The 21480-nt window shown below is 39.4% G+C and overlaps 2 protein-coding genes across 2 annotated transcripts in view; both read left to right on the plus strand.

Annotated features, from left to right (window-relative positions):
* The window catches only part of LOC105917240 (mucin-2), a gene marked incomplete at its 5' end in the record, with an annotated part of 36716 nt that extends 28227 nt beyond the window's left edge, over nucleotides 1-8489 (plus strand). The window contains 14 exons of the mRNA XM_036145002.1: nucleotides 658-859; nucleotides 949-1127; nucleotides 1211-1280; nucleotides 3826-3953; nucleotides 4043-4074; nucleotides 4160-4328; nucleotides 5441-5545; nucleotides 5953-5993; nucleotides 6080-6202; nucleotides 6734-6835; nucleotides 6947-7075; nucleotides 7382-7421; nucleotides 7848-7971; nucleotides 8084-8489. Of these exons, the coding sequence (XP_036000895.1) occupies nucleotides 658-859; nucleotides 949-1127; nucleotides 1211-1280; nucleotides 3826-3953; nucleotides 4043-4074; nucleotides 4160-4328; nucleotides 5441-5545; nucleotides 5953-5993; nucleotides 6080-6202; nucleotides 6734-6835; nucleotides 6947-7075; nucleotides 7382-7421; nucleotides 7848-7971; nucleotides 8084-8261 (1622 nt within the window). The remainder of the gene's footprint in view (nucleotides 1-657; nucleotides 860-948; nucleotides 1128-1210; nucleotides 1281-3825; nucleotides 3954-4042; nucleotides 4075-4159; nucleotides 4329-5440; nucleotides 5546-5952; nucleotides 5994-6079; nucleotides 6203-6733; nucleotides 6836-6946; nucleotides 7076-7381; nucleotides 7422-7847; nucleotides 7972-8083) is intronic.
* A 3439-nt stretch (nucleotides 8490-11928) lies between these two features.
* On the plus strand, nucleotides 11929-20592 carry gtf2h1 (general transcription factor IIH, polypeptide 1). Its single transcript, XM_012851980.3, has 15 exons — nucleotides 11929-12131; nucleotides 12494-12662; nucleotides 12754-12946; nucleotides 14956-15121; nucleotides 15225-15318; nucleotides 16412-16561; nucleotides 16665-16744; nucleotides 16838-16971; nucleotides 17054-17141; nucleotides 17221-17309; nucleotides 18023-18140; nucleotides 18679-18769; nucleotides 18869-18984; nucleotides 19711-19803; nucleotides 19885-20592. The coding sequence occupies exons 2-15, from the start codon at nucleotides 12509-12511 to the stop codon at nucleotides 19969-19971; spliced, it is 1653 nt and encodes a 550-aa protein (XP_012707434.1). The 5' UTR covers nucleotides 11929-12131; nucleotides 12494-12508; the 3' UTR covers nucleotides 19972-20592.
* The last annotated feature ends 888 nt before the right edge of the window (nucleotides 20593-21480 follow it).

Consider the following 21480-nt stretch of genomic DNA (forward strand, 5'->3'; position numbering starts at 1 on the left):
GGAAAAAACTGTTCTTGTGGCATGAGGCTTTGGTCCTGATGGACCGCAGCCTCCTGCCAGAGGGAAGTGTCTGAAATAGTCCTTGACTGGGGTGCGAGGGATCAGCCACAATCTTCCCTGCATGCCTCTTGGTCCTGGAGGCGTACAGGTCCTGGAGAGATGGAAGATTGCAGCCAATCCCCTTCTCTGCAGACTGGATGACACGCTGCAGTCTGCCCTTGTCCTTAGCGGTGGCACCAGCGTACCAGATAGTGATGGAGGAGGTGAGGATGGACTCAATGATGGAGGAGTAGAATTGCACCATCATTGCCCTTGGCAGGTTGAATTTCTTCAGCTCCGCAGGAAGTCCATCCTCTGCTGGGCTTTCTGGATACTTCCTGCGGCAGCTGAAGAAATTCAACCTGCCAAGGGCAATGATGGTGCAATTCTACTCCTCCATCATTGAGTCAATCCTCACCTCCTCCATATTATGCAGCTGAAAAACAAACAAATCTGTCAGAATGAAAAATGAAAACACTGAACCTAAGCTTAGTAAGAGAAGAGTCTTGATAATAGTAAGATATTATTTTTGTCAGTGAACATTGACATTAGTGATGTTAGGAACCTTTTTATATTTGTGGGTTTATGATATATTTCCTATTCCTGTTTTTTTACAAGGTGTCTGTGACAATAATACCAGTAATGACTGCAGGTTACCAAATGGTGAGATCCATCCATTGTGCTCTGACATGGCATACACGTGGCGCGTAAATGATACGAATAAGCCATATTGTGATAGGCCGCCTTCTACACCCCCACCTTCAACAGGACCACCAACAACACCATGCAAATCCACTCTCTGTGAAATAATAAAGCATGAGTAAGAATTCACAAAATCAGATGAGCATGTGAAATCATTCTGCTGTAAACCAAGATTAACCTGTTGTTTTTTACATTTTTTCAAATCAGGATGTTCAAGGAATGTCACAACAAAATACCATATGAGTCATTTTATGAAGCTTGTAAATTTGATATTTGCAACATGCCAAATTCCAGCATTGGTTGCTCCAGTCTGGAGACATATGCAATGATGTGTGCTAGTGCATCTGTTTGCATAGAATGGAGGAACCTGACCAAAGGACAGTGTGGTAAGGGATCTGTTTTTGTTTTTTTCTTATGAGCTTTTCTATGCATGTTTAATTCAATGTATAACCATTTTCTACTGTTGCAGATTACAAATGTCCAAACCATAAAGTCTACAAGCCTTGTGGACCAACTACTGTAGAGACTTGCAATACAGGGTAAGGAAACTGCTTTAGTAATTTAGTATTAAAGATTGTCAAGTTACAATAAAACAAATATCTGCATATTAGGATGATCGTCAATCATTCTATCTGTCTGTATGTCTGTCTGTTTTTCTGTCTGACTTTAAAATAAATTTTTGCTTCAAACCCTTTTCAAGCTCATACGCTGATAAGAAACATTCGAGAGCTCTGCAGTATGTTGTTTTTACCAACACCTACTGTATATGAAACATTACGTGATGAAAGAGCACAAATGGGTTGGATATGGTCAAGTATAGTCACTGAGAATGAAGCTTAAGAAAAGTAGCAGCCTGATTCAGATATCATGTTTGTACATATGGAGAGCAGCTATTGGTACAGTGATTATTTACTTTGCAGGAAGCTTCCAAAAACAGAATGGCCCCCCAGAGGATTTATAAGGTGGCATCAGGTGTGGTGGGATTTAGTTTCTAGAGGGTAGAAATGATCAGTCAAAAAAGGGGGCAAAGGTCAATGGGCTCAGAGGATGTCTTGTAGATACTTTGGTCAGTATTACAACTGCTCGACAGACTTAAAGGTGCATTGGCATGTCATATGCCTATTTTAAAAACACCAAAAAACAGTTGATCGTGAGTATTTCGATAGTCCATTTTTTGCCTAAATAGAACTCCAGCAACGGGCACAATGAGTGAACATAAACAAATATGGCGCCATCTGCTGGCAATACCGTGGAACTAGCAGGAAGACAGATGGCCATTGAGGCAGCTTCTCAATAGAGCCTGACTGTACTGCAATGTCTGTCCTCACGGAAAAGACTTCCTTCTTGTGTACAACCCCACATATTTTGCCAAACGGAACAAAATGTCTATCTATCTATCTATCTATCTATCTATCTATCTATCTATCTATCTATCTATCTATCTATCTATCTATCTATCTATCTATCTGTGATGTGCGGTAGGGTTCATAGCTGGTGAGGCACTGACGTCATCAGTCAGATTTACAAATAAATACACTCTACAGAGTAGACTCATTGCAAAGTGCTGAAGGAGACTGATTGAGCCAAATCAATTAACCAAGAGACATGGAAAAAATATTGATTCTTAAAAAAAAAAAAAAAACTAAATTATTTGTCATTTGATTGGTAACAGTTTATGAGTTACGATGGATTTCTGCATTTGTAACACATTAAAAAAACTATAACCCACACTATGCACATTACATTACAAAAACAAAACATGAATAATTATCGCTGCCTTACCTCGACTTATAAATTAAGTCCATGCGGCGCTCTTTCTGAACAAAAATATCGGTCATTTTTCAGTAAAAGTTCTCTTTATCTTCTTCAGTTTTAAAAGTCTCTCAGTCTCAGTGTAGCTCACTGCCAGGGAGGAAAGCCTTCCTTGACCAGTCCTGTTCCGGCTGAATGTTTAGAGTCTTTTTAGTGCTTTACTTGTTTAGCAAAACTCGCTAATAATACATCCATAACTTGCTTTGACTCTACTATTTGGGGATCACGAGCGGTGCCCCTTGAGCGCCCCCTGCCTAGAAGCCAAGGAACTGCCGGCCTCACCTACAACCAGTTCTTTGGCTTTTATGATCGCCCAGCAGCACACGAAAACACACAGTTTAATGACAAAAACACAATTCGTATTGTGGAAAAATCAGTTCATAAGTGTTTGAACAATTGAATTTATGATCTAGAGACAGGAAGATGCATTCACGGAATGGAAGTCAGCGCAGTTAACATGGGATTACGCAATCCCAGAGGAGGCCAAGCTCGCTGCGGCTTCGCTATGAAGCGCCACCAATGATTTACGTGAAAAATAGCGAAAAGTCTTCAATTTTAAAGAGAATATGATAAAAAAATAAGAAAATTAGATTAAAAAAATAACTTTTATTACAAATGACTGAGTGAATCACAATATATATTGTTATCATTATTATATATTTTCTTTCCATGCCTCCCCTGACTGCACGTCACTGCTATCTATCTATCTATCTATCTATCTATCTATCTATCTATCTATCTATCTATCTATCTATCTATCTATCTATCTATCTATCTATCTATCTATCTATCTATCTATCTATCTATCTATCTATCTATCTATCTATCTATCTATAGAGAGAGAGAGAGAGAGAGAGAGAGAGAGAGAGAGAGAGAGAGAGAGAAGTTGTACTAATTCATTTTTAAGGCAACTTTACTTTTGCAATGAAAAACAGTTGTTACATTAGCAAGGAATCTAAGAATTAAAAAACTGAGCAAGCATGGTTGATGTCCTGGACGCAGTCTGTAGTTAATAGTTATACAGTAAAACAGTCCAGTTTTCTGGAAGTTGTCCATGAAACATCTAAACAGCCATCTTCTCCATGCTTGCTGTTATCCCTGGTGTTAAGTTAATCAGTGGCAGTACTTAAGTTCAGGAATCTCTGGAGTCATTATTTATTGTTTATATGGAATGTGTTTGCCAATGTTGCTTGTGCTGTGTTGCATTATAATGACATGTTCTTCAATTGTAATATGTCTAAGTTTGTTAATTATCACTTCTTTTATATTCAGATACAATAACAAGCTCAAACAGGAGTGTAAAGGAGCAGAAGCTGTTTGCAGTGGAATAACAGAGGGATGTTTCTGCCCTGAGGGGAAGATTTTGTTTGGTCCAGGCTCTGATGTCTGTGTCTCATCCTGTGAGAATGTTTTCTGCTCTTTATCAGAACAATGACTAATGTATTTTTGTCGCAGACTATTCAATGAAACATTTTTTTGTTTTTTTAAGGTTGCTCTGGACCTGATGGTGAACCTAAACAGGTAAATATTACCATACAATGCAGTTTTTTTATCATCAGGTTGTGTGTTGAGTCTATGTTTTCTATTTTCTTCATAACACAAACAGATTGGAGACACATGGAAAAGTGATTGCAAGCAGTGCAGTTGTGACAAGGACACTCTGAGTGTTTTGTGTGAGCCCCTGGTGTGCCCCACACAAGAACCAATAAAATGCACAGAGATCGGCGAGGTGTTGGTAAACCGAACAGTTAACTGCTGCCAGGAACTGAAGTGTGGTAAGTGACTATTGTGCAACTACATACATTATATTTAACGTTTTACCCTTTTGCTTCTAGTCTTGAAAGCTGGCTCAGAGTTCATGTACTTAGCTCTGTTTAATAGATGAAGCCACTAAAGGAATCAGTGCTGCCATTACCCTTCTACTTTTGTCTCACATAGAAAGGACTCCTGAGTCTAAGTTTGTTTTTGTTTAGTGTGTCTGCGTGCATGCGTGGGTGCGTGCGTGCGTGCGTGCACTGTCTTCTCAAACCCCCAGTTGGCAGAAGCACATGTCTGCTCGCACTGAGACAGGTTCTGCTGGGGGTTTCATCCTGTTAAGGGGTAGATTTCCTCTCCATTGTCGGTACATGCATGCGTGGTAAGAGAGATTGCAGCAAAGTTAACAACACAGTGCAGGCGACTGTCCATAGTCAATAGGACACCCTAAAAAAATGTAATAATAATATCAGGGCTGTGAAGGTTATTGAATACCAGTCATCATTGTAATATGATTTATGCAGAACTGAAGTTGCAAAGGACTGCCTAGATTTAGTATTAATAGATTATTGCATTTCAACACTTAGCTTGAACTGCGTAGATCAACTGTCAATCCTGCATGGCTGGGATATATTTTTAATGTGTTTTCAATTTGATTGTCTTTCCACGCCGTCGATGCCTGCAGCTGATATTGAACTTTATTTGATAAGTGACTGAAATGCTAAGTTAGGAAATACGAGTTAATCACAACTAGTATCCTCATCACAATGTTTCAAAGCAACATTGCAATTGCATCTTTTCCTAAAATCATGCTGCCTTAATTAGGTTTGTAAAAATGAGTATGTATAAAGTAATTCCTGTTGGATAAAACCACATACAGTAAATTATAAGGACATTTTTTTTTTGAAAGATGTTAATGTTGGCTTATGCCTTCATAAGCCATATGTCATCTTCCGACATGGGTTGCATTGTGAATTTAGTATTGTAAATGAAAGAATTATTAAGCACTGGTTCCATAAAAATTTTGCATTTTAAGTGTTTCATGAAGAAATCGATACATTATACCAACATGTCAAAATTATTGATTTAGTAATAAGTCATCCAATGACATGTTTCATCTTTTATCCAACAGAGTGTGATAAGAACCGCTGCCCATTACCAATGGTGGTTTGTGAACCTGGCTTTGAGATAAAGGTCAATGTCTCCAATGAACGCTGCTGCCCCACCTACGACTGTAGTAAGCTTCCATATATTTTTTATTTACAGCATGTGTTCTGTTGTAAACAAAATTAAATGCAGCATAACCTGGTTATGCTGCATTTATTTACTGCATCAATGAGTTATATTTCAAACCCAGAAATAAGGAGTTAAAGTGACTAATGTATATGTTGAAGCTACCGGAGAGTGGAAGAAATTTTTTTTTACAAAACAAGTTTTATGTGGGTAACAATAAATAATTTTGGTACCTAGCTTGCTTTGATATAAAACATGATCCAATTTTTTTAGGGTACTAACCACTTAATTTTATTTATTTTCTATTGTGGATGCTAGTGCAAGCTTGTGCATTTAATACAAGTTTATGTATATGTATAAACAATATGTTACATACAATAAGTGCAAATCCCATTTTGTTCTCTCACTTAGTACCAAAACATGTATGCGTCTACAATAACACGGAGTACAGGGTAAGAGCTGGTTTTCACAGAGTTTTAATATACTGTGCAAGAATTTCTGAGGCTCTGCCTCTCACTTTAAATTATGTTTTTTACAGCCAGGTACTGACTTCTCCAAAAGCCCATGTGAACACTGTCACTGTACCGATGAAAAGGATCCCAAGACTAATCTGAACACCGTGGAGTGTAACCAAATACAGTGTTACATCGTTTGTAAAGAGGTGATTAGCTGACGTTAATGCCAGATAAGATAAATATTAGATGGGCATATTTTAAACTACAATAAATGTTACAAGAATAAAAAAGTACCTTAAGTTGTTTATTTTCTAAATATTTAAATGTTGATGCTCTATGTATGACGATGCACCAGTTTGGTTTAGATGTTGATGGTTGCCAGTTTATAATGACTCAGCAGTTTTTAGCCATTTTAAAATCAAACAATTAAATTTAGAGGATGATTCCTGAAAGAGTTGTTAAAGAAAAATCTCTAAATTAAAGAACAGCACTAAGTTATTATCTTGGTCAGTATATTTTTGGTAGTGTTGTTTTCTGTGGTTTGATGTATGCTAGTTTTCCAGCAGGATGGGCGTTCTTTGTTTGTATTCTGAAATAATCCTTATTCATGTACAACTCAAGATCTTTATATTTAGATTTATTTTTAATATTATGTGAAAGAGCTAGAAGAAGTTGTTGTCATAAATAGACAATGTTATTTCCAAGCTAGAACCCTTATTAATTTCTATTTTTGCTAGGGTTACGTGCATGTAGATCAGCCTGGACAATGCTGTGGGTCGTGTATACAGACAAGCTGTATATTTGATGTCCCGGGCTTGAATTCTCCAGTAATTCTTAAGGTGAATAAAGCACAATGCAAACATACACAAAGGAAAAATGCCAAATTGTTAGAAATCAGCTGTGTTCTAAATAAGATCGTAAGTTTACAAAATCTTCCACACCTTTTACAGCCTTCACAGTCGTTTTCACCACCAAACGACAAGTGTACCACATATGATTGCCGGAAGGTGAAGGATGAGTTCATGGTTCTCAGAAACCAAACTTCATGCCCTGTGTTTGATCCAGAAAACTGCGTTCCAGTGAGTATAACTGAAGGCTTTCAAGACAGTTTAAATCATTATTTTTGTTTAAGATAATAATTCAGTTCACAGTTATTTTAATAAATCTAGCTTTTGCTTCATGATAATTTTGATCAGTTAATGTTTAAAGAAATGTAGGATTTTAATGTACAAATAAGTAATGTTAGCAAATTGTATAAATATAAACATTCAGGCCTATGATGTGGATTAGTATTGTACTTTAACAAACAATAGTTACTGCACATTTACAACATAGAAGTGTGCAGTCTGTGATCATGGTCACTCATGAGCTTTTATGTGTTACAGGGAACAGAAACGAGTGACATGAACGGATGCTGCAAAACCTGTAAGTACAGGCCTATGAAATAAACTTGCAAAACACTCCATGATGTGTCAGCTGATGTTAGCATACAGAAATGTCAGCCTCGTTTTGCATCTTTCACCGCTCTAAATAGAGTTTCTTCTTTATTATAAACTGCTTTTAGGCATTAAATTTCTTATATATCCTTTATCCATTGACAGAATGTATCAATAGAGGTCAAAAAGATGTAAAGATGCTTCGAGTTTTGTGAAACAGAAGATAAACTTAAACAGCTAAGACCACATTTTTATACAAGAGACAAAGATGTTCAACTTAGCTTTTTTTTTTTTTTTTTTTTTTTGCATTGACCTAATGACTCTAACAAGCTTCAAAGCTCAAGATGCTTTAGGCAGTTCGTCACAATACCACTGTAGCTGTGTGTTTCTAAAATGAACTGTTTGTGGTCCACAGGTACACCTCGTTACACCTGTCAGCTGCACAGGAACACCACCAAACTGTACACAAAGGATTGCGAGTCAGTTGAGCCAGTGGAGCTCACGTCCTGTAAGGGATCCTGTGAAACATCTTCATCAATGTAAGATTTGGGGAGTAAGCAGCAGAACCTGTGCTGAAAATCTCCCAAAGAAATGTATATATGTTTTAATATGTTGACATAGATCTAAAGCCACCACTGTCTTTATTTGCAGGTACTCAGCAGAGGCCAACAGTCTCATGCATTCGTGTACCTGCTGTCGAGAGATTACCACCAGCAAGAAAGAAGTGGAGATGAAGTGTCAAAATGGCAGCAAAATTAAACATGCATACGTTTCAATTGAAAAGTGTGGCTGCCAAGCTGCTGAATGTAAAGAGTGGGCCAAACGCTAACGGGAAACTGAATAATTATTTGTTACAGCCTCTATATGGGCTTGCACACTAATGCTTTGGGGAGGGAAATGCAGCCCTGTGGATTAAAGTGATCCAAAGGGGTTTTGAAAAATGCAACATTTCTCTTTAACTTTCAATGCATGTTTGATTTTGAGCAGCAGTAAATTGCTGCGTCCGCTGTCTCCAACTTCTTTCTTTTGATTCAATAAAATTCTTATCCAGCAATAATCTGTGTATTGTGTTTTTTACTGTATAACTCATTGTGAGATAAAGCTTATGTGAATTTTACTGCAAAAATAGCTTTTCAATTATTTGTTTTCAGTGAGTTATTATTATTGTTCGGTTTATCATTCTTAGTTAAGATTCCATTTGTAAATAAACACCAGATTTCGCCCATCACCCAGTCACACATGGAGGAAAAATTAAAGTGGGATCTTCAAATAAATAGACAAAAACTATTCAGTTATTCCTTTCTTCAAATGCTCACGAGTAATTTTGAAAATCATGCACTAGTTTAAGAAAATGCATCTGTGAACAAACCATGGCGAACAGAAAATTGCACATTGATTTGTCTGAGAATCAGATATATGCCAATTTGGCTTTTTTTTTACAGGTTTTGGACCAGAGGCCATATTAAAGATATAGACACTTGAAAACATAGCAAATGCAGAGAGCTGTAGAGCAAGATGAAGTCAACTGATGCACATTAAACTTTATGTGCCATCAGTTTTGAGGTCATGAGATTGCCAGGTTACACAGTCAGGTTCCAACAACTTGTGGGCCAAAATTCCTTCACAGCAATGTTAAAGAATGAATGAGTGTTTGGTACTTTTCACAGAAAATATTGATAGCAAAAAGTTCATAGTACAAGCTGGTTTTCATCAAAATTTATTTGAGAAAAAAGCATGATAACTCTATATGATGGACTTAGAGGAAACTTAGAATACAAAAACTGATCAAGACGATTCAGTGTATCTAATATTAATCTTTAGCTAACAATAAAATAATGAAACGAATACAATTACTGAAAGTGATGGAATTTATCTGCAAAGGCAAACCACTTGGAACACTGGCATTGACATATGCAGTCTTCAGTATTTAATTATGTGAACAAAACTTATAGTAAGGTACAATATACTCTTCAGGAATATAAGTATCGGTGATCATATTGTGCAGCTTATCACCTTCGGCAGCGAATGGGTTTCCATGTTTCAGCATTGCTGCCTTGATCTTATGTGTTCCTTATCCCTCGTTTGAGATTTATGGAGAAGAGCCTATCAAAATAGGCGACAATTATCACCAATTTACATGTAGGATATAACAGTTAAAATTTCAACGTACATAACATGTGAAATCTGAGCAAAATGAACCATCCTTGATTGTCTGCGACATTGTGATGTTTTGTTTGACATTGTGCGTTACCTTGTCGCAACCTCATTACGTCACTATGCACACATGTTGCCATTTTATTATCAAAGAAGACCAGCACATTGGGCTGCAGAAAAGAGATGGAATATGTGAGTTGAAAATTGTAGTTAACCTATCAAAATAAAAGCTGTAGGTTATTTAGAAGTCAAGAGATTGACATAAGCAGTTTTTTTAAGGCCGCTATTTTGTAAAATCCAAGATGGCTGCCATAAAGGCATCAGAAAAAAATTGAAACATTGTTTTTGTGATTGTCTTTACTTTTATGATTCCAAAAATATAAAGTTTTCATATGCTCCACAAATATCCAACAAAAGTTAACATCCAAACATGATGAACCTGACTAGATGTGGGTCTCTTAAATCCCAACATGCCTGAACTCCACTAGAAACTTTATCATTAAATGCTGCAGTAAAAACAGTTTATCTGAATTTCTGATCTTAACAAAACAGAGTAACATACAACCTCTTTCACTGAACATACTGCCTTTTCTAATGTTCTGTTCATGTTCAGCCCTTTGAAATGTCTTGTTACTAAAATATGCTATACAGAGGTGGGTAGAGCAGCTAGAAATTTTACTCAAGAGTAGCACTACTTCAGCGTATTTTTACTATAATTAAAGTAAAAAGTACCCAACCAAGAAATTACTCAAGAAAGAGTAAAAAAAGTATTTGGTAAGAAGGCTGTAAATATTCATACCAACTGATTTAAAATTTAAAAATTATGTAATATGTCAGGCAAAAATGCAGGACATTGTTGCAACATGACATGACTAGATAATAGTAGTTTGCATTGGTCCATGAATACCTATAACAACTTTCAAATCCAACTGGTTTTCCAACTTCCAACTGGTACATGGGTTGAGCTTTAACCATCTCATGTGGGCTGACCTTTAGCGGTTGGAGTATGTGAGGTGTGAGGTGCGGAAGGAGAGATGCAGAGGCAGGAAATGGTCTGGTCCACAATTTTTCATTATTATTATTTTTGTAATGCCTATTTACAAAGTGCATGTACCAAAAGAGCAAGCGCAATGGAGGTTGGGGAAGCAGCGTGTCTTCTCCAGCAGCAGAACAGCAAGTAATGGAAAAGGCACATTATGTACTGGCTCACTAACTGATTAAAACCATTAAAACTCTCCCAGGGGTGTACACATTAAGATAAGTAAGCAAAGCTGAAAAATGGTAATTGTTAAAAAGTACAGGGATGAATCGTGGAGGGGGCTACGATATGGTTTAATCCCAGTTGACATGTGAGTGTTTTTGTTTCATGTTAAGGACTTCAGGATGAATAAGGGGTATTACTCTTTCACGGGCCTTTTCAGACGTATTCCCTAAACAAGGTTGTGTTTTTGTGTATGTATTGGATATAGATATGCATATGTTTGTATGTGTTAAGTTTGATGTTTTGGCCACTTGGGTGGAATGTCTGAAATCTAATTATTCATTTATAGTAGGTACACCTGGTCTGGCGTTCTGTTAACTGTGGCATCATCCAGAGAAGACAGATCACCACTACTACCATCTAATGTAGAACAGATTACTAGATCAATGTGTGCTTCTGTGCTTTTTTGTCTCTCTTGTTGTGTCTCTGCTCTGTCTTCTGTAACCCCAGTCGGTCGAGGCAGATGACCGTTCATACTGAGTCCGGTTCTGCCGGAGGTTTTCCTTCCCGTTAATGGGGAGTTTTTCTTCCCACTGTCGCTTCATGCTTGCTCAGTATGAGGGATTGCAGCAAAGCCATGTACAATGCAGACGACTCTCTCTGTGGCTCTACGGTTCCCCAGGAGTGAATGCTGCTTGTCGGGACTTTGATGCAATCAACTGGTTTCCTTATATTGGACATTTTTGACCAATCTGTATAATCTGACCCAATCTGTATAATATGATTGAACTTGATTTTGTAAAGTGCCTTGAGATGACATGTTTCATGATTTGGCGCTATATAAATAAAATTGAATTAAATTGAATTGAATTTATTCATTCATTCGAGTTAGATTTGATTTTATTCCTAGATTCTGGTTCTGAACGTTTGCTTTACTAAAAATAAAAAATAAAATCAGAAAGCACAATACGAAACTAACGCGCACGCTTTTGTAAAACCCTACAAACGTTTTCAAAGGCTAAATCTAAAGCCATCTGATGGATGTTGTTCCGTGGTTCGGCCGCAGCGTGGCGCTGTGACGCTGGAATCCTTCCTTTCTGCCCGGGGGACGCCGTCCTGTGCGGAACTGTTTGCCGAGAGTCTCTTATCTGAGTCGGAATCCTTTCACCGTCACACAACCGTCAGGCAGTTATGTCGCCCGGCGCTGAAGTCAGACCGAGTAGTTTAAATTCCTCCTGAAACCGTTCAGTCTGCGGTCCTGTTAGCTTGAAATACATCCTTTCGACATAATGTGTTCGGCCGGAAGGACGTGATCTTTGCTGCGTTCATTTATTTGAAGGGGAAGTAAGTTTGCTGCCGACTTCAGCCTCAGGCTTTTTTTTTTCTCTCTCCCTTGTTAGCTAACGTCAGTCCTGGTTAGCTACTCTCTAGGAGATGAATCTGTGCATGTAGCGGAGGATATATTGGCCGTAAGAGAAATAATGTGTATATTTAACATTTTACGATTGGTTGGGCTGGTTTATTTCTTTATGCTTTGCTGAGATCACACAGCTAACTGCTTTAACGAAGTCCCCATGCTTCCGTCATGTTTCTAGTCTCTTTGCGGGTCTTTATGGGCTCATGTTTCTTTTTTTTTCTTTCCTAAAGTCTCTACATTTGTTTCTGTGAGCCCTGACAGTAACCCATCGGCTTTCTGTTTTTACCAGTCACCCGCTTGGGCCATGGCATCTCTGTCAGAGGAGGTCCTGCTGGTGGTGAAGAAGGTCCGCCAGAGGAAGCAGGACGGCACACTCTACCTGATGGCTGAGAGGATAGCCTGGGGTCCAGAAGGCAAAGACCGCTTCACTGTCAGCCACCCGTATTCAGACATCCGCTGTGAGTCCCTGATCACAAGCAGAGCGAGAAGCCGCTGGCGTGTTGGAGGCGAGTCGCTCTCGAGACCCACTTTTGCTGTCCTTGTGTGCAGGTCAGAAGATCAGTCCCGATGGCAAAGCCAAGATCCAGCTCCAGCTGGTCCTCCACACCGGAGAGAGCACCACATTCCACTTCGCCAACGAGAGCACGGCACTCAAAGACCGCGAAGCCGCCAAGGAGCTGCTGCAGCAGCTCCTGCCAAAGTTCAAGAAGAAGGCCAACAAGGAGCTAGAGGAGAAAAACAGGCAAGGCTCGCTATCTGGACCTGGGCTTGGGTTCCCAAGTTCCTGCTCTGAAAAATAAAAAAACGCCTGGATTCAGATTTATTTTAATAATAAACTCTCAGCGACTTAAGGAGAATGACCCTCAGACGTTTATCTATTAAGACCTCATGCAAAAGCGTTTGTGGAGTCACTTACAGTAAAATCTGAACTGCGCTGTATTAGGGAAACGCGTTGTTGTGATGCTGTTTAAGATCGCAATGACATGTTGGGGTTCTTCCTCACTTTTTTTTATTTTTTTTTTCCTGTCATCAAGACATCCCCATCGCTTTCAGCGAACCTAAGCTAGTTGATCACTAAATTTATGTCAGGTTTGGGCACTAGGGACAGTGAGAGGGCCAAGTTAAATGCAAAATATTGCTGAATAATGGATCATTTTAACACGCCGCAGATTGTATCCAAACTCTCCGTTGCATTCGCGGTGCTTCACATATTGGTATTGCGATGACGATTGCACTTTGATAACTTCTGTTGTTTCCAAGTAAATTTTTGGAATTTAGTTTTCATAAATATTGTAGAGTCGCTTTGTTGTTTGATGACAGTAACGCTCCATATTAAGTGTCCCCAGAGATCCAAAGGAAGAAGGGTCGTCGTATGTCAGCCAAACGGTTTTAGATCCCACTTTAATCCGTACGTCGCTCCTCTGTCGACTCTGATCCTTCTTGTTAGATCAGATCTCTCGATTGCCATGCAAGTGAGTTTGAATGCTAGTTGAAATCGAACAGTGTTGCTTGTTAAAGGTTGTATAAAGTAAGAAGCGCTCCAGTGAATCCTCAGTTTACCACGTCACGTGTTTGTAGAGCAAAGCAGTGCAACTGGGAGGGAAACGCTGTACCCTGTGGTTGACGGAGCCGCGGGAGTTTGACTCTTCTTAGACAGATCCAGGAACAAAAGGCTCGTTTATCGCCACACCGCCTTTATTCTCTTGCCTCGTTTAAGAAGATATCAGTATAAAGCGAAATGTTGTTGTTGGGTTTTTTTTCTTATTTTTTCTCTCACACTGTCCAAGAGCATTGCAGCTTTCTTTTTAAGTTTTTAAACATGGACACAGACTGACAACTAAATTATTTGTCAAAAAGCAAAACGAGTGTTCAACAATAATTAACAAGATTTCTTCTTGGACATCCAAAGCTGTCCGTTCTCTTTCAAAAATACCGGCCCGATAGGTGTGGACAACACATTAAAGTTTTTAAGCCAGAGCTAAATGTCAGGGTAAACCTTTAGGCTGTGAATTTGTTTTTCATATTTTGCTTCAAATCTCCTGATCAGGTGTTATTGCGTGCACATCAGATTTACACGAAAGACTACATTAGTTAGCTAGACACTGTGAGCTGGTTTAAAGTGAATATCTGGAGGAATCGAGTTTAGATTCACAGAAGACAAACCGTGAGCTGTTTTTTGGCAAGAAACGCCTCAAATCATGGCAGTGGAAATACCTTTTCACGGATGATTTCTGACTTTAGGTTTGGGTTCTCTTAAGCAAATAATGACATGGTGTAAATATGTCCAGTCTTTATGTTGATCCAAGGTTGTTTTATTAATAAAAATATTAATATTTGTCTTTGCAGCATACATACCAATGAAATTTGTCCTCTGCATTTAGCCCATCCCTATTCAGGAGCATTCTAAGGTTCTTGCTCAGAGATCTTGAGTGGTAGTCTGTGGGATTTGAACCTTGGAACTGTCCTATACACAAGCGCGCTGCTCTAATGACCAGGGCGCCGTTCCCGCCACCTTCATTTTATTCATAGTGTAAGGCCTGTTCTAAAAACTGGATGATTCATAGTTATTTTCTGATACTGTTAAAAAAAAAAAACTTTAGCCTTACAGGATGGCATGCAGTACTTTGTATTATAAATGTAAATTCTGCAGCTTTATGGAGCTGAAGGAGGATCTTCGTGTAGTGAAGGCAGCGTTGTGTGTGAACGTGAGAACCCGCTGCTTACCTCTAATGTTTGCTGTTGCTCCTGCAGGATGCTTCAAGAAGACCCCGTGCTTTTCCAGCTATACAAAGACCTCGTTGTGAGCCAAGTGATCAGTGCCGAGGAATTTTGGGCCAACCGGTTAGGAGGCATGAATCATGGCGATCCTGCACCTTACAACAACAAACAGGAAGTTGGAATATCTGGAGCATTTCTAGTGAGTACATCTTCGTTGTCTCACTACTGTTTGCTTCCCGATTACCGTTTTTGTGTGAAAAGGCTGCTGCACTTGAATAAGCTTTGTGTTTGTGTTTTTACAGGCGGACATCAGACCTCAAACTGATGGCTGTAATGGCTTGAGATATAACCTGACAGCGGATATTATCGAGTCCATTTTTAGAACATATCCTGCAGGTAAACAAAAACGCCGCCTTGCAGAAACTTTCACATCCCTTGAATTTTTCTCATTTGGTTACTTTGCAGCCAAAAAGCTTCAGTTTATTTTGAGATTGGCCAAAACAAACCAATGGATAGCAGCAATGTGGGAGGAAAATATTTCTGGCAAAACGACTCTCCCTGTGGCTCTACGCTCTTTCAGGAGGAGTGAATGCTGCTCGTCAAGACGTGATGCAATCCTTTCCTTAGATAGGACATTTTTGACCAATCTGTATGATTTGCCTTGAGATGACATGTGTGAATTGGTGCTATATAACTTAGATGAAATCAAATTGAAAATTGATTTGGGGAAAAAAAAACATCTTAAAAGTATAACACTCATTTGTAATCAGCCTTCTGTAATTCAATACTTTTGAGAAGCAGCTTTCATTGCATTTAGAGCTGCAATACCAGCTTCAAACACCAAGGGACCCAAAAATTTTCCATACATTTTCACAAAATAGCTTAGACTCAGTCAGAATGGGTGAAGTGGCTGTGAACTGCCATTTTCAGGTTTTAGTCCAGATTCTCAGTTGGATTCAACTGAGTTATTCTACCACATATATGTGCTTTGATGTAAACAACTCTGCAGCTCTGGCTTTATGTTTAAGGAGAGAGTTGTTGTCCTACTGGAAGGTGAACCTCCACCCTATAGACGTCAGCAAGTTTAATGCACTCAGCAAGTTTCCTACCAGTTTTGCCGTGTATTTATTCTGCCCACCTTCCCATAAACGTGCCTCGTTTTCCTGCTCCATCCTGACAAAAAGCCTCCCCTCTTCATGTTGCCGCCACCATCGTATTTCGTAGTTGGAATGGTGTTTTCAGGGTCATGTGCAGCGTCTTCTCATAGACAGGCTCTACTTTTTGATGAGCATAGATCACAGTTGGACTCTGTTTACAAGGCAGTAGATTTTACTTTGGCGAAACAGAGTAATCAGCCCTTAAAACAAATGCATGTCACACTTTTCAGAACTTTTATATACCTGTATATAAGAATTTTTTTTTTATCTTCTAACTAGTCAATGGATAAAACAGCATGAAGTAACTGCATGTTTCTTATTGCGTCTTGCAGTGAAGCAGAAGTATAGTGAAAACGTGCCTCATAACCTGACGGAGAAGGAGTTCTGGACCCGCTTTTTCCAGTCTCACTATTTCCACAGAGACCGCATCAACACAGGTTCACAGGATATCTTCTCAGAATGTGCCAAGCAGGATGAGAAAGGTAGCCGTTTTGGACCATTCGCGTCTATTGCGCCGGCATACATTTTCCCATGTAACGTAAACCACATCTAATAACACTGTTATTCCCGTTTTCTGCCTTGCAGGGTTAAAATCTCTGGTGACCCAAGGGGTAAAGAATCCTTTGGTCGACCTTCTGTCACTGGAGGATAAAACGCTGGACGAGGTGGGAAACGTCAGCTGCAGTGACAAGAAAGATACTTCTAATATATTTTGTTCATTTTCACTTTAAAAACTCAACTTTTTGTTGTGATTCCAGGGTTATGGAATAAGCAAAACTCTACCTTCAACCTCAAGTGCGAACAAGTCGGTGAAGGAGAGTAGTAACTCTGCCATTATAAAGCGCTTCAACCATCACAGTGCCATGGTGCTGGCAGCTGGCTCACGCAGGGGGTAAACGGCAACGTTTCCAGCGATTCAAAACACTTTGCTCTGGTGTCGTCTTCTGTCCGCTAACCGCGTTCTGCTTTTAAAGAGATGTGCCCACCGACCAAGCTAGTGAGACCAGCAGCACAGACGGCAACTCCAGAGATTCTGATTTCTTTCAACCTCCTCTGAAGAAGGTACGGCGCCTCCACGGGACGGCTGCATAGTTTTTGGCCCACAGTGAAAGGATTGGTGTTGACTCTGCTGTTTCCCAAGGTTAAACTACAAGAAGCCATAGAATATGAGGATCTACAAAGGGAAAATGTACCTAAAACAGTGGCGTTAAACCTGAAGAAGTCTGACAGGTAAAGTCTGTTTGTTCTGAGTTTTGTTTTGGTCCATTTTAAGCAGATTGGACTGTCTCCTTCCATCTGCCCTTTTGGATTCTAGACCCTCTTAGATCAGGGTTTTAAACTGGACTTTGCTTCTTAAACAACTTTAATACTCCTTTTTGTTTTGAATTTTTATTAACAAAATTAAGCTACCAAAGATCACAAAGGATCTTGTATAAAATGTGGAATAGTGTAGTGTTAGTATTTTAAAATATAGCTGACCTAAATTAGCCCAGATGCTAAAATCATTGAAATGCGGCCCTTTACCACACTGCTGAACTGACAACATCCTACAAGGTTTTGATGTGAAAACTTTAGACCTTTAAGTCTGATAAAAGTTTGCTATTTGGAAAAAGGAAATGTCCTGGACTCCCTGTAGAAAACAGTGACCAATTGTGAATATATGCAATCTGTGACCACAATGCTTTTTTCTAATTAGTTTTCAAAATTTGGTTAAGAATATCTTTAAATTAAATGGGATAAGATTTAACCAACTAACCTATTAGATTTGTTTGATATCTAATGTGATGAGCTGCCATTCGAGTATGGCAGAAAATGTTATTCTTTTTGAAATCTTACGCACTAAACGGCAGTAATACGCATTTTTTATGTAGACGGTTTTCATTCGTTACAGTTTGTCACAGAGTCTTGGGAATTAATATTATCTCTTTTTCTTTCCATCTAAGGTATGCTCATGGTCCTGTCCCACTTCAGTCCCAACAATATACAACCAGCCAAGACATCATCAACTCTGTCAGCTACATCCGGCAAGAGATGGCAAATTACAAACCCAGCCTCACACGGGTTAGATTTATGCTACGTACTTCTGGATATTTGTCATACATTGTTTTTGTTTCCAAGGTCAAAATCACTGTCCACGCGTCTTTAAAGGGCTTTTAATATATCGCCTACATTACACCGAAATTAGATGTGCCAACAGGTCTAATTATACAATATATAGGAAAATTTATATTTTTATTTGTTTTATGTAGACTCCTCAACTGATGTTTCATGCGCCTCAGTAACTCTTTAAAAGTGCAAAAAGGCTGTTCTGTGAACTAAACTAGGAAATGGCTCACATTATGCCTGAGATGAATCCAATAATAACTTAAACCCCATAAAAAGTGAAATGTAGTCACAGCTCAGTATAGAAATGTTCGCATTTCAGATGATTACAGAATGATTTTTGTATGTGATCAAAATATGGCCTTTAAAGTACGTTTAAAATTACCTGCACATTTAAAGAGGTTTCAAAGCACTTTTAAAATTGCAGAACTGCAACCAAAAAACATTTAACTGATTTGTAAAACATTTTTCTTATTATGTATACATACAATTTTAGGTGATGTCCAGCACAACAGCAACTTCTGCCATTGCGGCGCTTTCTCCAGGAGGTGTCCTTATGCAACCTGTTGGACAGCAGTCCATAAACCGTAAGTGTACAATAAAGATGCCATTTAAGAGGGTTTTTTTTGTAAGGCGATCAGATGAAGTTTCTCTGCTGTTTTTATTAATAATATTTATGTTTCCAGAAATGGTACCCACCGATATTCAAGGAGAGCTGAAGCACCTTTATATTGCTGCCGGGGAGTTATTAAGACACTTTTGGTCCTGTTTTCCTGTAAGCACACCATTTTTGGAGGAAAAGGTGAGTGATGCTTAGGGTTTTGTATGTTATGTGCCCATGATTTTTTCTGTCTAATGGTGCGTTCACACCGAATGTGAATTTGGCCACAGTTGCGTGCTGTCGCTCACCTGACATATCTCCGGCCGTTCACATGGCAGGCAACAGCAATGGCACCGCGGGTGACGAGCCAGAAATACAGCAGTACAAATGGCTCTATCTAGTGACGCTTTCACTTACATGCCACTCCAGCCTCCTCACTCCCTCTTCTCCAGGCTTGCTCCTTTCTGGTCTCGTCTTGGTAGTAACAACTGGTTGAGTCATACAACTCAGGCCGATACTATCGGCTTGTCTTCCATGTTGCTTCGTCTCCGCCGCAGTCCCTCACCCCACGTCACCTCCACATCCAGTTCCCGATTGGTTCTCACAAGGCGACAAGACACAAGTTCACATTTTTCGACTCCAGCAACCGTCACTTCGCATCCCTCGCAGGTGTCGCGTCGCTCTTGCTTCACTTTAATCGCCAAAATCGCAACTTTTGCGTCGTGAGAATGGGGCCTGTTGCCTCGCTTCGCATCACTCCTGTGTTTCATCTGTACATAAGGATATCGTGTAAATCTGTCGCTCGGCCTGACACATTCACATTCAATGTGAACGCACCTTAAGGGGAAAAAAATGCATGTAAACAAGCTATCGTGTGTGAACTTACATTATTTTTGCATTTTCTATGTACACTTTTATACCATACAGGTAACAAAAATGAAGGCAAACTTGGAGAGATTTCAAATTACCAAGCTTCGTCCTTTCCAGGAGAAAATCCAGCGTCAGTACTTGAGTGCAAATGTAAGTCCCAGACGTTTCATGGTTGACGCTTAGGCTTTTTTACGTGACGATGCCTAAACTAAATCTCTAATGACCCAACAGCTTACGGGACATCTGGAGGACATGTTTCAGACTGCCTATAGCAAGTTTCATATCTGGCAAACCCGCAGGATGATGAGGAATACCTGACGTGGGATTTTTCTTTGTTAAGAAGAAGATGAGAGAGGCTTGGAAAAAAGACGTGGGACGATCCTCTGTGCTGTGAGAAGACCCAACGGAACATGGTTCACGAGGGCTTAATGAGGATATAGAAAGGATGCTGCTGCAGCCCAAAGTATTCAACAGAGTATAACTGCGTCTCAGTCACAAATAACTCTTAGTTTCATTGTTTTCTTTGTGTTTCCTTAATTGTTGAGAGCTCTCTGCTTGTAACGGGTTTGCAGCAGGACTTAGAAAGTGGTGTAAAATGACCAAACTTCAGCTGGAGGTCCGACAGACGGCTCCCCGGACAACACACCGAGACGAGCGATGCGGAGGATGGCTGCTGTGCTCAGAGCAGAGGGGGGGAAAAAAATACTGTGACACACAGGAAATCCCCATAAAAGTGGGCTGTTGTGAAAGTATTAAAGAAAATCTGAAGCAAGGGGGTGCGTAAACAAAGCAATACTGTTAAGGCATTTCACACTTGAGTGCATTAGTGTGTATGACTCAACTGAAATTGTCACTGGTTTCTAACGTCTGCACTGGCTGTCTGCACTGAAGACAAACACAATTAAAGTGAGGTATTTGTTCATGCCTGTTTCTACTCCAGATGGAGTGATTGTTCTGTTTCTTCTGCAGATTCTGATTTTTGTATTATGAATGTGGTTAGTAGTGATTTAATTGTCTGACAGAGGAGTTTGCCTTGGAACAGTAAGTGTGATGCTTAAATTTGCTTTAGTGGTTCTCAGAGAAATGTCAGTCTGACTTATGTAAGCTTAATATGAATTAACTGTGGTATGGAGCTGGTTTCTACACAAATGGCACCGAGGGCGAGGCCCTCCTGCCACGCCGCACTTGACCAATGAATAAAAATAAATCTGATGATGGAACATATTGGAAACATGGAGGACTAATGATGAGTATCTGACATGGATAGCTAGGAATTACAATATTTTGCTGTTTGGACTGAAAGGTTGCCCTTAATGTTTGGATTTGCAAAGAAGCAATAGGGAAATCCTTTGTTTTTGGCCCATGTGGTGTTTCTCTACCCTGGGCAGAAAGCCATAAAGAGCACTACCAAACTCTTGGGCTCCTGTAGCCAAAATGAAAGAATTGGCTCTTCAAGTGCAATTGTTTTTGCCTCATCAGAAACTACTCAAAAAGCGGAGAAACCTTTTGGGAATTCAAATGGCTTTAATTCACATGTTTGTGCATACAATGGAACTACGGTTCCACTTTGATCTCAGTGAAGATAATTCCCAGAATGAACTGAAGTGGATGACGGTGATCTAAGGAGCAGGTGCTGAACCTGCTCTGGCTCATAGGAAGTTAAAAGTTTGATCTGGGAATGAAACAAACTTCTGTTTCCTGTACCAAGTTGGAAAACCTGTGTGATTTCCTAACGGATATGTTAAGTGGCAAGGCTACTTGCTTTTAGCGACAAAAGCTTATAATTAAACACAGCACCAGCATGTATATTATAGGAGGCTGTTTAGG

Source organism: Fundulus heteroclitus, chromosome 2 (assembly GCF_011125445.2).
Source record: "Fundulus heteroclitus isolate FHET01 chromosome 2, MU-UCD_Fhet_4.1, whole genome shotgun sequence".
NCBI classification, from domain to species: Eukaryota; Metazoa; Chordata; class Actinopteri; order Cyprinodontiformes; family Fundulidae; genus Fundulus; species Fundulus heteroclitus.